Source organism: Diabrotica undecimpunctata, chromosome 7 (assembly GCF_040954645.1).
Source record: "Diabrotica undecimpunctata isolate CICGRU chromosome 7, icDiaUnde3, whole genome shotgun sequence".
Taxonomy (NCBI): Eukaryota; Metazoa; Arthropoda; class Insecta; order Coleoptera; family Chrysomelidae; genus Diabrotica; species Diabrotica undecimpunctata.
In genome coordinates, this window is record NC_092809.1 from 147,794,758 (window position 1) to 147,811,167 (window position 16,410).

The window sequence follows — 16,410 nt, forward strand, 5'->3', positions numbered from 1 at the left end:
GCCTGATGAGAGGACATAAATACGCATTACTTCAAAATATAATGCAAGGAAAAATAGAAGGAAAACGGAATACAGGCCGTAGAAGAATGTCATGGCTGCGTAATTTGAGAGAGTGGTTTGGCTGTACCACTAATGAACTCTTTAGGTCAGCTGTAAACAAGGTCAGGATAGCCTTGATGATTTCCAATCTCCGATAGGAGTGGCACAAGAAGAAGAAGAAGCTGAACATGGGCCTCCCGTTAATAATTATATTGCATCAGATCTTGAAAACCTTGAATCCAGTTGTGCTGGATGTGCTTGATGCCGTCTTGTTCGAGGACGTCCTCGATTTTCTTGGTATATCTTCCATATGTGACTCTGGCAACATGTCCTGCCCAGTTCCATTTCTGCGTTGTAATTCTTTTAACTGCGCCTATAGCACTAGTTTTTTTCCTAATTATTTAATTTGAATTTCTGTCTCTAAGGGATATATTCAACATTGACATCTATATTGCACTTTGTGCCACTTATATCTTATTTACTAATTTTCTGGTAAGGGTGAATGTTTCTTCTTTATACGTTGGAACTGGGAGTACATATTGATCCCAGACCTTCCATTTCAAGCAGATGGGAATATCTGATCTAAAGACTTTCCTCAGTTTTCCGTAAGCTGCTCATGTTGGTCCTATTGTTCTGTTTAACTCTGTTATTTGATTGTCTCTTCCAATTTAATTTCGTGTCCCACATACTTATGGGTATACACAAGTTGCGTGCCATTAGTTAAAATGTTTGTGGCCAGTACAAGGTTGGTTATGTATTGTGTTTTGAAAAGTGAATTTTAAGGCCAACTTGTTTATAAAAACTCTGAAGGCCTTGAAAAAGTTAGCAGGCATGATCTACTAGGTCTGTAATGAGGACTGTGTCCTTTGCAAACCCCAAGTTATTCAGAAACTTCCCATTTTTGTTCACTTTAATATTTCCAAATTATTGTTTCTGGTAGCACTGCAATAAAGCAGTGAATAGTTTAGGAAATATGGTGTCTCCTTGTCCAATACCCTTCTCCAAGGAAAATGTGTTTGTGTGGCCATAGTATATTCTCACTGCTGCTGTTGCGCTAGTATATGTATTCAGAAAAAGAATCTGTAAAAGCTCTTAACTTGGCGCCATACTGGACTGGGTCAAATGCTTTTTTAAAGTCTACAAATATTAATATCATTGGCTTTTTGTATTTTATTACTTTCTCTATTAAATTTTTTATTACTTGTAGGCAGTCATTTGTACCAAAGCCACTCCTTTATCCGTCTTGTTCTAATGGTTGATAAACATCTAGCTTAGGTCCCAGTATATATATACAAGGATTTCCATAGTTTTCACTGTATTCCTTCTCTCAACCGTTTTCTCCAATTTTTCCTGTTTAGCCAGTCCCCTTCCTGTAGGTTTCTTCTACTCATTGCTTCGTCCATTTCATCTCTGAAAGATCTTCAGGGTCTGCCTCTCCTTGTTCTTCCTATCGGGCTCCACTCTGTTATTCTATTTATCCACCGATTTTGTAGTCTATTATGTCGGAGTTCATTCCCATTCTCCTTTTAATCTCCATGTTATTTATTCTATCTCTTCTTCTTGTTACTCTGCAGCTTCTCCTTAGGAATTCCATCTCTGTTGCTCTTATTTTGTTTTTGGTTTTCTTATTTATTGTCCAATTTTCACACCCATAAGTGAGGATACTTCTTGTCATGGTAGTATATATTTTTTTCTTTGTTTTCATGCTGATGTTCTTATCCCATAGTACCGGGTTCAATTTTCGTATGCAGTCTCTTGTTTGTCCTAGTCTATTTTTTATATCTTCCTCCGTTGTTCCTTTGTTTGATATTATGAAACCTAGATACTTATACTTGTCTGTTCCTTTGATTTGTTTACCTTCGTCTTCCTTACTGGTATACCCATTACTTTGCACTTTCTTTTCCATGGTTTCAGGGTTTTTTCCAAGAATATTTTGAACAGGGTGGGGGATGTGGAGCAGCCCTGTAGTAGTCCCTTTGTCGTCTTAAATGGACTGCATATTCTATTGGTCGTTTTGATAGCTACTTCGTTATTCTTGTAGAGTGCTTTTACCGCGTTTATTAATCTTCGTGGAACTTCGATGTCTTCCATTGCTTCCCATAGCTTGGTTCTAGATATTGAGTCATATGCCTTCTTAAGATCAACAAAAGCCAGATGGACGGATCTATTTTTGGCCATTCTTTTTTCTAATAGTTGTTCGACCGTGTAAATGTGATCTAAGCATGCTTTCCCCGCTGTGAAACCTGCCCGGTCTTCTCCGATTTTATCTTGTATAATATATTTCTAATTTTTCCTTTATGGTATTTCCATACAGTCTGCCTATAGACGATATAATGCTGATTCCCCGGGCTTCTTTCACTGCAAAACTGCCCCCCCCCCCCCGTATCCAATGGGGCTCCCTCCTTCAGAGGTGTGGGTTATCGCCCGGGGATTAATCTTTGTTTTTTTTCATTTTGCCCTTTGTTTTTCAGTCCTTGAGGTTTTTTCTATGTGCCAGGTTGCTAACGCCTGATAGGTCCCAGTCTGATAGTAATTATTCTCGTAAAGAGCTTATATTAATGAGATAACAAGCTGATAGATCTGTAGTTTCCAATTTCTGTTACACCTCCTGTTTTATTCAATATTAACATAATACCACTACCCCATTTTTCTGGTGTAATTCGTTCAAAGAGGCAGGTTTTATAAAGAGTTTTTAAATCCTTTATGAGCATTTGGCTCCTAGTTTTATGATTTTACTTACAATGCCATGATTACTGGAGATGTTTTGTTATTCTTCACACCATTTAACGCTGATTTAATTTCTTCTTCGGTTATATTTGTAAGTTTCTCTGATCCTTGATTTTGTATTGCTAGGATTTCTACGTGTAATATCTAAGCATCTCGACTATATAATGTTATATAGTACTCTTCGTTTATTTTCAGGATCTTTTGTTGTTCATATATGGTGCTCTCTCTTGTGGTTTCCCCTTTACTGAAGATCGTGATTTCTTCCAATATTCCTAACAATTTTTCTTCATTAGTCTCTATCTTCAGCTGCTCTGGAAGCTTTACAGAATAAGTTTCTAGCTGAATTCTTAATTTGGTCAAACCATCTAGTCGGTAATCGGCTTTTGATCTTCTCTCCGGAACATTTCCAGAAACAATTAATCTTTCCAAACTATCGTTACCTCTGCGAATCACGTGACTTAAAAATTACAGAATACGTTGAAGACATATTACGTACAGCTTTTTTTTTTAATCTCGAGTTGGTTTAAAATGGAAACGTTTATCCTTTGAGCTGTCCAAGGTATACGCAGCATTCTTCTCCAGCACCACATCTCAAAGGCATAAATGTTTTACTCTTGCGTCCGCGATTAGTCCAAGTCTCTGTTTCGTTTAAAAATACTGAGAATACAAGGGCATTCACCAGTCTCATCTTGATATTTTAAGAGATAGGTCTATCTGTCCAAACTTTAGTTAGGCGACTCTACGTCTCCCAACTTCTGCTTTACAGTTACCATCGTTAGGTATACTAGACTCGAGATAGACAAAACTTTCCACTATCTGGTATTCTGTAACATGTTAGTTAGTTGGATAGTGTGGAATCTGTCGACAATCATTATTTTTGTCTTGGCTTTATTGATTTTTAGACCAACTTTATTCCTTTCGTACTCAACTCTTCGCAGGAGATTAAAATTTTTTGATCATTTGCTGCTATAAGTGTAGTGTCATCAGCAAATCTTAAATTGGAGATTTTTCTACCAGCTACTATTACTTCACCGGCTCAGCCATCTAGAGCCATCCTCATGACATGTTTACCATAAATGTTAAATAAGTCAGGTGACAACACGCATCCCTGTCTAACACCTCTCTCTCATATATGGCATGCCCTTGTTTATCTTTTAACTTAAAAAGATATCTCGTTTGTGTCGTCAACTTTCGTCTGAGAAATTTTAGGTTTTGTTTTTTTTTGGTATTAGTTGTTTCTTTAGGTTAAAGTTTTTATGTCGTTCCTAGTGGCTTTTGAAATAGTTTTGTTTAAATTTCTTAGCTCTACAATGTTCGTTGTGTGCTTATCTTCCATTTTCCTTCTTTTTTCATTTTTGTTTCTTGTGTCTTCTGTGGTTTTTTTATTTTTCTTTGTTTGCTGGTCTTGGCACTTCTTCTGTGCCTTCTTTAGGGCATCCACCAATGTCTCGTTAAACTGTCCAATATTGGCTTCATCTTGCACTTTTTTCTGCAGGTTACTCTGTATTTCTTTTTGGTATGCTCTTGTGTTAGTAATCGCAGTAAATGGATATTTTTGGTCTTTATATGCTATATTTCTTCTTTGTGTATAATACTATCTTCGCTTTAACTATCCTATGGTCACTCCCGGTTGAAAATTGATTTAATACGGTTACATCTTGAACAGCGTCTTTTTGTGTTATATTACAACGAATTGTAATAAAAAATACGAACAAGAAAGGCAAATGTTAAACGGAAAAATACTAATTGGCGATTATCCACTTCTTCTTTTTTAAGTTCCATCTTCTATCGAAGGTTGGAAATTATCATGGATATGCGGACTCTGTTTATGTTTATGTATTTTTGCCATCTCATCACATGTCCTAAGTACTCAAGTTTTCGTCTTTTGATAGTTAATATTATTTCCGCCTCATTTCCTATCCTTCTAGTTACTTCCACGTTTGACATTCTTTGAATCCATGATATTCGCAGGATTCTTCTGTAACACCAAAATTCAAAGGCGGCCAACTTATTCAGATGGATTTCTTTTAGTGTCCACGCTTCCAAGGCATAAAGAATAGTAGAGAACACATAACATCGAAGCATTCTCAGGCGTAGTTCTAACCTTATATCCCGACAACAAAGAAACTTTTTAAATTTAATGAATGATGTACGTGCTATTTCAATGCGTGTCCTAATTTCTTTGGTTTGGTCTACATCACTGATGTTATCCATGTTCCTAAGTATTTATAGTTATTAACACTCTCACTTGCAGTATCTTCAATAGACAGTTGGATATTTGCATGTGCCGATTTAGTCCTGATCATGCATTAGTTCCATGATCATCCACTAGATTAAGTGAATACCTTGAATATTACATAAGAGACATTGATCAAAAAATTTATTGTTGTGTATGCCGAACATTAAAGGAGAAAAAAAACTATTTCAATAGCTTCAGAACAATATTAAAGGAGAAGATTAAAACCGATTTATGAAACTGTATAAGACAACAGCCTCATTTATTGATTGATTTGGTTATGATCGGCAGAAGATAGGATATCTAGAAAATTAATTCAAACTAAAGCAGGTAGGTATTTTCAAATATTTCAGCTTGTTCGTCGTTCAAAAGCAGAAAGTGGTATGGCCATGATTATTAACAAGATACATGTTTCTATTCCCCAGCTTTGTTTTCAATTCTAGTAATCTCTTATAGTATGACTGAAGACAGACCTTTAGAGAAAAAGCCGCCTAATACTCAGATCTATATGAAACAAATTACAGGAATTTCTTTTTAGAAGGTAGAGATAATATTTTTAAACATATATATATATATATATATATATATATATATATATATATATATATATATATTCAATTAATCAATTGTTTGTTTAAAAAAATCTAGAAAATTTACTAAAGTTTGTTCACGGACCAAGTTTTCCCAAAGAGTTATCGGTATTTGTTTTTTTATTAATTTAATAACATAACTAAATATCAAGATAACAAATTTTGTTAAAAATAAACTATGTACAATAATACTATATTCATATTAATACGGTCTCCATACATGCCTATTATTTTCCTTAGAACACTTAGTATTATCCCTATTACTAGAACTCACTTCGTCTTTATGTTTCACGAGAGTAACCGTAGCTTTCCGAACTTTACCACTCAAATTTACACCTTCACAAAGTTTATTTTCTTTAGGCGTGTCTTTGTTACCGTTTTTACTTACGTCACTTTCGATATCGTCCGAAAACTCTTTTATGGGTTCTTTAATGTCTTTATCTTCTGTTTCTTCTTCTATTTCTGTTACGTCCAGTTTCTCACTAGAACTATCTGGGTTTTGGAACGAGTCTTCCTGAATAGATATCCTAGACATCAGTTGGTTGTTTCTAAAACTCATCCAACTCCAATCGTGAGGATACAGCTGCGAGTAAAACCACTGGCCTGTAAATAAAAAAAACTTATGTTAGTTTCTTATATTTAAGTTTTACATATAAAAATTACATTAGAGAGTGATAAATTTATTTTACCCATAAATTTTTAAAGTATACAAACCTGGAGGAGGAATCAAGGGGGTGTTCAAAAATAGGCTGGCCGCCAAAGCATTGTTAAACAACTGGTTGTTCTGAATTTGTGGAGCAGGTATACCAGGAAATGCAGTTTGTGGCGGCGGAGAAGGGTTGGGAGAAGCAGTAACGGATATGTCGTCTTCTTGAGGTGATTGCGGTTCTCTCGCTGTCGTGAGAAGTCCTACTTGGGTGTTCGGCGAGGTTTTCGGTGAAGTTGTACTGTGTGCGCTGCTGCAGTTTATCGATATAGGCCCCAACGATGTTGAAGATGGTTCTGTAAGTTTAAAATATTTATATTAAATTTTATTTACTATTGAGAGAAAGTATAAATCTTAATTAAGTGGCTATTCTTTATTACAGTTTATTATATAATTTTTTACTACGAACTGTAACCGCAGGAATAAATAATAATGTGAATAAAATAATCAGAATGTATAAGAAATAGCCTACCAATACAGATCATATAATTTAAAACAATTGGAGCAATACACTAACTATTATCCTCATTTGGTAAGCAAACTTCAGAATTAGTCGATTAAAATCTTTAAAGGGGATGCATACATTCCTCCTAGTGATGGGATATGAGCAACAATGCATTGTCTTAAATTGCATCACACTAAAGACCCAGCGATATATATGGCGTAGAGGGCTGGACACTCAAAACGAGGGATATAAATAGATTAGAAGCTTTTAAAATGTGGCTCTATCGCCGCATCCTAAAAATACCATGGACAGCGAAAATCACAAATATAGATGTCCTTAAAAGAATAAACCAAGAACGCCAACTTTTCGAAACCATCAAGAAAAGGAAAACGGCGTATCTAGGTCACATCATGCGAAATGAAAAATACCAGTTCCTCCAACTTATAATCGGGTGGTAAAATTGAAGGCAAGAGAGGAGTGGGACGCAAGAAAATGTCCTGGCTCCGAAACATAAGGCAATGGACAGGGATTAACGACATACAATCTCTGATACATATTGCAGGAAATAGAGAATTAATGGAAAATGTGATCGCTAACATCCATTAGTGGATTTGCATCTGAAGAAGAAGAGATCCAGCCCTATATAGTATATTCTATAATATAATAACAATTATACTGAAATAATGCCCTCTCTTGAGGTTACATGTTACATGGATGGAATATACAATTTTTATTATGTAGAGAGAAGTAACACTAAGAATGGAGTTAGTATATTTAGTGGATATTACTATTTTATGGCTCGTTCTTACAACTTACTAAGAAATTGTAGTAAAGACACATAGAGTAATTGTCAGCCCTCTAAATGCCATGACGAAACCAGATCGCTACCCAATACCGCATATCTAGGATTTTGCTAATCAACTTTATGGCAAGAAAATTTTCTCATTTATTGATTTGACATGTGCTTTGTACCAACTTCCAGTCGACCCGGAGTATGTATAAAAGACGACTATTATAACACCCTTTGGCCTGTACGAGTTTCTTCGAATACTGTTCAGTTTGCGAAATGCTGCCCAGACATTCCAGAGATACCTCGACCACCTTTTTAGAGAGTGCTCGTATGTTATCATATATATTGACGATGTTTTGGTTGGCTCGAAAACTTGGACCAAGCATGAACAACACCTGGCATTAGTACTTTGAATTCTGGAAGCAAAGATAATGCCACCAACAGAGCTACTGTCTCAGCAAAAGAAGAGCAGCAAGAACTGACATTGACACCAATGGTGACAGCAACTTTCACCAAAGTTAAAGAACTTCTGGGTACTTTGACTGAATTGGTTTTCCCAGACAGTGTGTTGCAACACCTCGTAGGTGAACATCTACAGTCTATTTGTCTATCTATCTTTCTTGTCTCGAAAGCTTTCTACGAGAACGAAACACTTAAAACCCAGAGCTACTTGCCATATTCAGTGGCATACATCAGTTCCGACATTTGCTCGAGGGCATGCCGTTTACCATTTATACTGATCACAAGCCTTTACCATTTGCCTTTCAACATCGATATGAGTGACAGTCTCCTCGACAGATACGTCAACTAGAATTTATTGGCTAATTCTCGAAAGATATTTAGGGTGCAGACAATATCATTGCCGATTGTCTCTAAAGGCCTGAAGTAGTCACAACATCCATTATCATTGACTATGACCGGCTATGCGAAGCTCAGGCAACAGATGAGGGTCTTCAACAGACCCTGCCAGTTTCATACAAATTTAGAGCATAGATCTACTAGACAGCTAGCTATCCATTTTTGGTTCAGTCCAAGATGGTCGTATACGAGTTTGTGTGTCAGCTCTGTTCCAGAGAGATGTTTTCCTGAAGTTTCATACGATACGCAGTCCCACCCATGGTACGCTACTACATTATGAATGATTGCAGAACGATTTTTGTGTGGCATAACATAAATCGCAAGTCAAGTAATCCAATTCATCCAATGTCAGCGTGCCAAAATTGGACGTCACACTTTTACACCTGTGACACCTCTAGGAATGCCTGAAGATTGATTCGCATATACACATATCGAGATCGTGGGCCCACTTCTAGCAAGTCAGAGCTTTCGATACATACTTACAATCATCAATCGTTTCACGGGATGGCCAGAGGCCATACCTATCCCAGAGATTACAACCGAAGTAGTTGCACAGAAGCTTCTTGATGGATGGATATCCCGGTTTGGCGTGCCAGCGACTATAACTACAGACAGAGGTAGACAATTTGAGAGTCAGTTGTTTTGCCAGCTCAATACAATACTAGGAGTACATCATATTAAGACATGTACCTACCAACCACAGTCAAACGGGTGTATTGAACGTTATCACTGAATACTCAAAACTGCGCAGATAGCCGCTGACACAGTATCGTAGGTTGAATTTCTCCTTTTGGTCATGATGGGTTTTTAAAATACTTTCAAGAAGGACATTTCGTGTACAGCCTTTGAGTTAGTGTATGGTACCCCAGTGTGCCTCCCTGGACAGCTGCTTGTCCCTAGTGCTGGTACACCTGATGAATATAGTTTTGTCCGACTGCGTGAAACCAACCAGCCGGCTATACCAACAACCAACCACTCAGCTTTCGCTGCCTTTATTCATTTGGATCTGTAGACCTCGACTCATGTGTTTATTCGGGCTGATAAAGTGAAGCCTCTACTTAAACTATCCTTTACCAGCCTGTTTAGAGTTTTGAAACGTAGTTACAAGTTTCTCACATTAGATGTTCAAAATGTTTCTTAACGAATTTCTATGGACCGACTCAAACAAGCATATATTCCAGCGGCCCAACAGGTGCAGGAAGAACATGCATATGCCAACCGTCAGCTCCGCAACGCAGGTCAACAGAGCCGTTCGAAACCAGCAGGTTCCTGACTGGAGGAGTGCCCTGTGGCGGATTGACGCTTAATCGCCTGCCACATATGAATTGACTGCTGCTGAAGCAAGGGAACGCCGGCCTTCGCCAAAAGAGAGGCTGGCAAGAAAACAGAAGAAGACAGTCTCAGTTAGCTTATTTCCGCCAGAACACGATTTCAACTCCAAAAAAGAATTCTCATTGTTTTTTTACCTGTGTTAGTCTGTAGTTTATTGTTAATAAACTATTAAAGTAATTTAAAGTATTGCCTTCCCGTAAACAGGAATCCACAGATCGCTACAGGAGCAATGCGGTTAATTTGTGGCAACATAGTTAGAACACCCTGATGGTTTACAAGGCAACATATAAAATATATACATATATATATATATATATATATATATATATATATATATATATATATATATATATATATATATATATGCTTTCTTTGATTTATTATTATCTTAACTATGTTTAACAAACATTTAAACAAATTTATATCAATATAGTGTACATTACCATTTGCTATCCTTGGAGAAGAAACTGGACGGTCCAAAGCGGCAAACATATGATGGGGAAAGTGGGGGTGATGGTGACTCATGAACGGACCATGAGGATAGGAATGCCTTCCTCCTAGTAATGCCCATTCCGAAGGAGGACCCGGTAGACCTGCTAAATGGTGGGCAATGCCTGAAATAAATTATTAATATTAAATGAAAATTATATAAGTACTTAAATAGTTTATTTTATCTGTTAGTTTATCCAACGCCATTTTGTGGCGCTAAATTAGGGAAAACTTATAAGAAAAAGTAATGAGAAATTTATAGATAAGTGGTTTGTGTTTGAGATCTTTGGATTAAAATTGTGAATTAATCAGTTATAACTAATAACAATATCCTGTAAACAAAAAAATTGTTAGTTTTTATTCTTGATAGAAAACAAATTCAGTATTTTACAACTAAAGTATACTAAGTTACTACAAACTAGGACAGAAAATTGCGTAAGTGGTCCAAAATATACATATTGGAAATATGTTAAAGTTTAGAAAAATTGGTAAATAGCTTAGGCAATGTTTAAAAAAATAGACGGTAAAGTAAAACCAATAGAAATAGTAGATAATAGAATAGAATAGAATAAAACAATAAGGCATCATAGAAATAACATCAGTAATTAAGAAGTCACAGCACAAAACTCCTACAATAGCCAGCAAACAATTCTCAGCATTAAGAAATTCAGATGGCTCATGGGCTAGAACAGATCAAGAGAAAACAGAGACATTTGGAAAATAGCTTGAAGAAGTTTTTTAACCTCTACCCTCTATCAGTGCTGAAGAAGATGAAGCTACAGTATACTCCCTCTATAACGAACACGGTTATTACGAGGTTTCGCTTATAACGAGCTACATTAGATGTCCCGTGAAATTTCCATTGAACTATAACCGTCTATAGCGAGGCAAATTTGGTTATAACGAGAGAACATAAGATCCAAAAACGTGTTTTTTACGTTTTTGGTCAGGTCATGGCTATAAATAAATACCTTTTCAAACAGACCCTCAATAAACTTAACTGCAGCCCGCAATAAACTTCTTTACACTGAATAAATACAACTGTTTCACATCTTTAGAAAATATGAGGGAATGATACTGGACCATTTAAAGCAGTTAAAAATGACAGAGTTCTTAAAATTGCAGAAGCAATAGTTTATGATATCCTTGAAAATACGCTTTATACATTATGTAGTTGGAAAAAAATATAAGTACAGATTTTTTATTTTAACGTATATCATTGATAATAAAAGTAAACAACTCTTTTATGTTTTAATATATTTCATTGACGATAAAAGTAAATAACTTTTTTTCAAAAACGCCATTCAAACAATATTTATTAGCATCTTATATTGCTCCGAATGGCTTCACTATAGGAAGTTAATGGTTTAGAAAACTACAGATTCATATGTATGTACAGTATTATTATTGTCTGATATAACGAGATCAGCTTATAGAGGGAGTCTACTGTATTTACAAAAGTCTAGCAACTATCCAACATCCAGGTAAGCAAATTAAACCAGTATTAAACGGAGAAGTAAAAAGTGATATTAAATATAGATTAACAACCAAAAAAGCTCAAGGTTGCCCATGCAACATATGTCAAAGCTCAGCTCTTCCAACAAATAGCTTAGGTTAATTAGCTCGGCCCAAGTAGCCTGAACGCATGGGTGTGCTCCGAGATAAATATAAATGTCAAATTACTACGATGTGCTCACATCAGCAACCTTTTCATCATCCAACAGTTTTATTAATTGTTTGACTGGATCTAACTGTAATATTAAGTGGCCTCGGAGATTGGGAGATCTAGCTTCAAACTATTATTTTATCCAGGGTATCTAAATAAAAAAAATGATGAAATTAGATGTGAATTTTAAAATCAATTGGGATATAATGGCGGATTACTTGAGCATTTAAGTTTTATGCTTTGAAATTATCATAAATTATTTTTTATTTGTTTTTTAAATAATAAAAATATACAGCTACAATTGGGAATTACGGTCACAGTATTTTCATTTTTGTTTATGCTTTGAATTGTTGTATAACCTGAAATTGGTCTTTTAGGATACTGTAACGTTATAAACGTTACATCTTTATTAATTTAGATTTCAATAATTATTTTATTTTAATTTGTTTATTAATTTATTATTGCCTTTAACTTCAGCTTCGTTTTTACTATTTTTTCTTCAAAAAGTAGTTGGCGCACTCTGTCTTTCTTTTCTCTCTCTTTCTGTCCCGTAGAATAAATATTCGCCCTCTCTCTCTCTCTGTCCGGTAGACTAAATATTCTGTTCTATGTTGACAGAAAAGCTAATTCCATCATAGGCATACGTCTTATGCCATCTGTGCTAACTTCATTTTAGTCTCCCTACTTTCTGTCAATCAACTTTTTTAAACGTAGTGGGAATATAATTTTTTGCCTGTTTTTGAAATTTATAAAAGAAGGCAAAAATTATTATAAACTTTATTTCATGGTCTGCAGAATTCTTTTATGGTGAGTACTTTCATTGTAATCTATATTCTATAATTCTGACAGCATTTTCAATATTCGTAACCTCACTTCTTATAAAGTCACGTTTTTCGATTATATTTATGTAGTAATCGTAACAAAATTTAGTATTCATTCGTCGTAAATTCAATAGTAATTATTATTATTCTATCCTTGCCATCTGCTATTTGTTTCATTGTTATTTTGAAAAATGACAAGGGAGTTAAACCCCCTTTGACGTGTCTCTAATACAAGCTGTTCCTTATATTTTAGTTTATTGGCTGTATTATTAGTTTTATTGGCTTTATTGAAGAATTTATGGAATAACTGCAGCTGTCAGGAGGACCTAATCACCTAATTGGGACCAATTGGAACCACACAAGTATAATATGGAACACCTGCAGCTCAGGAGGACCTAACCATCTAATTGAAAGGCCACATAATCACCCATCGAAACCATAAGTATCTCCAAATTTATTTATTGTAAAGCATTGGCAGGGTTGATTGTTTTTATTTTTATTTTTAATAAATATGTCTAGTTAAATAATTGTTTTATTTGCTATCAGCTAGGGTTTCATGGTTTAATTCCTAGTTTAAGACAAGACGAATTCACACTTGAGATAAGATACTGAGCTAGGCGAAGCATAGACGATAAGCTCCCATGGTTGAATAAGGTATTATTGTTATAATAGTATTTCAATTCTCTTTGGTAGTCTTATTGCTACAATATCTTACGTAAATGAAGATCTTGTTGTGCTCGCACCATTGTCTGAATAAGACATTATTGCTAATTTTGCTTTAACTGAGTACATTTTATTAACTTAATTGCTTATTTAATAAAATAATAAATGAAATCAATCAAAATTAAAACAATAAATCATAAAAAAACTGTTTCAAATATGGTTAATATTTAACTTCATTGTGACCGAAAGCAACCCGTTGTACATATTCTGCACTACGTGTAGCTTACAGTTTACAACAATATTTTGGCAAATGTATTATATTTTTGCAAAATTTTATAATGTGTTTAATTCATAGAATAATGTTAACATAAGATAATTACTTTTGATGAAAAATAATTAGGGAAGCAACAATTCAACAGTTTTGAATTTATCATATCATTGAATTTAACAGTTTTGAGTTTACTAGGGCTGGTTTGACGATTCACCACTTTGTATAGATAACCTTACTGTTAAAAACTTTGTTTTTTTCAAAACCAGAATTTCAATTAAATAAATTAACATGATCCATAAGAAATATAGATCTACATAAATCATTTCAAAAACTTATAATTCTTTTTAATATCAACTTACAAAACACTCAAGAACACGACAAGAAACAATATATGTAGTTATAAAACTTTATGGGAAAATGTCCACACATTCTGTTTGTCTAATTATTTGTCAGGAATCTTTAATATCAAAAAATGCAACAAAGTCTATCTAAGTAAACCTCATTTATCTTCTGTCTGTTCTGAGTTTATGTAACCCATATTAAATCTTCAATTAGTGTTATGATTTTTCTTGTACATTTAAATAATTAATTTCTATTAAAAGTGATTTCTTTTTAATCGCATGAAATAAATGTTTAATTAATAACGTTAGTCGTATGACCGTTATACCAAAAACTTAAAAATACTGTGTCTATTAATGTATTTTAAATAATAACCCAGAAATTTGTTTCCGACGGCAAGTTCAAAATTAATTTATTTTCCTGTAAACTTCTGAAAGCGTAGCAGGAAGATAAAGAAACAGCGTCATGTGAGACCTGAAACGATATTCCAGCGGTCCTATTAAATATATCACGCTGTTTTCCTTCTAATGCCTCAGTTAGGTAAAGGGTTGACCTTAAGATGCTTCATTGGTTATGGTGGGGATACCTCAATCCTCATTGGCGGGCCACAGACTGTTGTGCAAACCTGCACTATCAAGATCTATACTTCAGCCGAGGACACGACGGTTTTCCTGCGAACTTCGCTTCGGAATGGATAATAGTACGGTTCAAGTTTAGAAAGAAATTACTTTTAATTTACGTCAACTTTATATAAATACAGGTAACTAAGAAATTGTTATTTTTATCAGACAAAACCGCTTTTGCAATTTTTCGTGGAGAATCTGTTATTATAAATATCTGTTCACGTAAATCAATAAATTCATTTTTACGGAATAAATTACTGGTAGCGATCATTTTAGTATTGTTGGTATTTTTTTTGTGTATATCTGCCCATCATAATTAATGCTGATTTAACGCTGGATTTTTGAAGCGAAGCTTCTATACTGGCGTTTTATTACTTTTTTCTTTATAATAAAATGCTGAGGCGATCGTCACGGCACTAGCGTTACAAGATGGCGTTGTCACGAGTATCGTTACGGAACTAGTGCTACAAAATGACGTCGTCGCGAGTAGCGAGTTACAGTACAATGACCGCTACCATCCAGTAAGTTCCACCACGTAGATTCCAACACGGGGCTACCGCTTGAACATTCTGGACTAAATTGCGACGTATTGAACAGCAAGATCAGCAATTAATAAATTATAAAAACACCATGTTAAAATCAATATTTTTTAGTCTGATTAATTAAAAGTCTGATTTAAAATATAGTCTGATTAATTAAAAGTCTGATTTAAATATAGTCTGATTTAAATTATTATTGTTGTTACTAAAATCTTTGTAAGTCGAAATAAAAGTTTTAATTGTGAAGTTCAGTTTTTAAAAAAGTGTTTTCCCAAGAACATTCATAATTGGCGCAGTCAGTAGAATAGTGGAAGAGTCTTTATAGATCTTCGTCACTTTCAAGTGTTTGTCCACTGTTCCAAGAACCAGCCCCAGGGAAACCGTCTGCAGAGTTCACCCGAGGGAATTAGAAGTTAGAAGAAGCCTTCAGGAGCAAAGGAATGCACATCGGCATCGTCTTTATCCTGTAAGCGATTTTATTATTACTTAGAATTAAGAAGATTAAATTTTGAAAGAATTCTTAATAAAACAGACTTCCTCCCAAACCAAAATTTATGGTTACACCAACTCCCACTAAACCACTGGAAATAGTTCACATTGATTTATTCCAGGCTGATGGACAGAAGTTTCTAACCATAATAGACGCATTTTCGAAATATGGGCAAGCCTACCCAATAAATGGAGGAAACGCAATCAATGTACTCAACGCCCTATTGATTTTTAAAACACATCATGGACTCCCAACAATGATAGTAGCCGATAATGGTACGGAATTTAAAAATGGAGTAATACAAGAATTTGTAGACTCTCATAAAATCTCAATCCACTATACAACACCAGAGAATCCGCAATCCAACGGGATGATTGAGAGATTTCATTCTACGTTAATCGAACATCTTCGAATCCTAAGGAACACCAAAGCAAAGCTCTCGATTAAAGAACAAATGCTATACGCTATAATTGGGTACAATAATTCCATACATTCAGCAACGAAGTTAAGACCCATCGACATATTAAACGGACATATCGACGCAAAAGATCCCTTTGACGTTGACATACAGAAAGTAATACTGAACAATTATATCCAAAATCATAGAGAGATAACAAAGGAATTATACAAGGAAGTAAACCAGCAAATACAAGAGAATAAAAATAAAGTCATTGAAAATAGAAATAAATCGAGACAAGACCCTATTACGTATAAACCAAGCACAAAAATCTATACACGAAAAACAGTTACCAGAAATAAATTACTTCCGCGATATTCCGCAAAACA

General features: G+C 34.8%; 1 protein-coding gene across 1 annotated transcript in view; it reads right to left on the reverse strand.

Annotated features, from left to right (window-relative positions):
• Positions 1-5,683: 5,683 nt before the first annotated feature.
• LOC140447030 (uncharacterized) overlaps positions 5,684-16,410 on the reverse strand; it is a 91,419-nt gene continuing 80,692 nt past the window's right edge. Inside the window, exons 3-5 of the mRNA XM_072539618.1 lie at positions 10,167-10,337; positions 6,307-6,594; positions 5,684-6,195 (exon numbers count right to left, since the gene is read on the reverse strand). Of these exons, the coding sequence (XP_072395719.1) occupies positions 5,795-6,195; positions 6,307-6,594; positions 10,167-10,337 (860 nt within the window). The 3' untranslated portion in view covers positions 5,684-5,794. The remainder of the gene's footprint in view (positions 6,196-6,306; positions 6,595-10,166; positions 10,338-16,410) is intronic.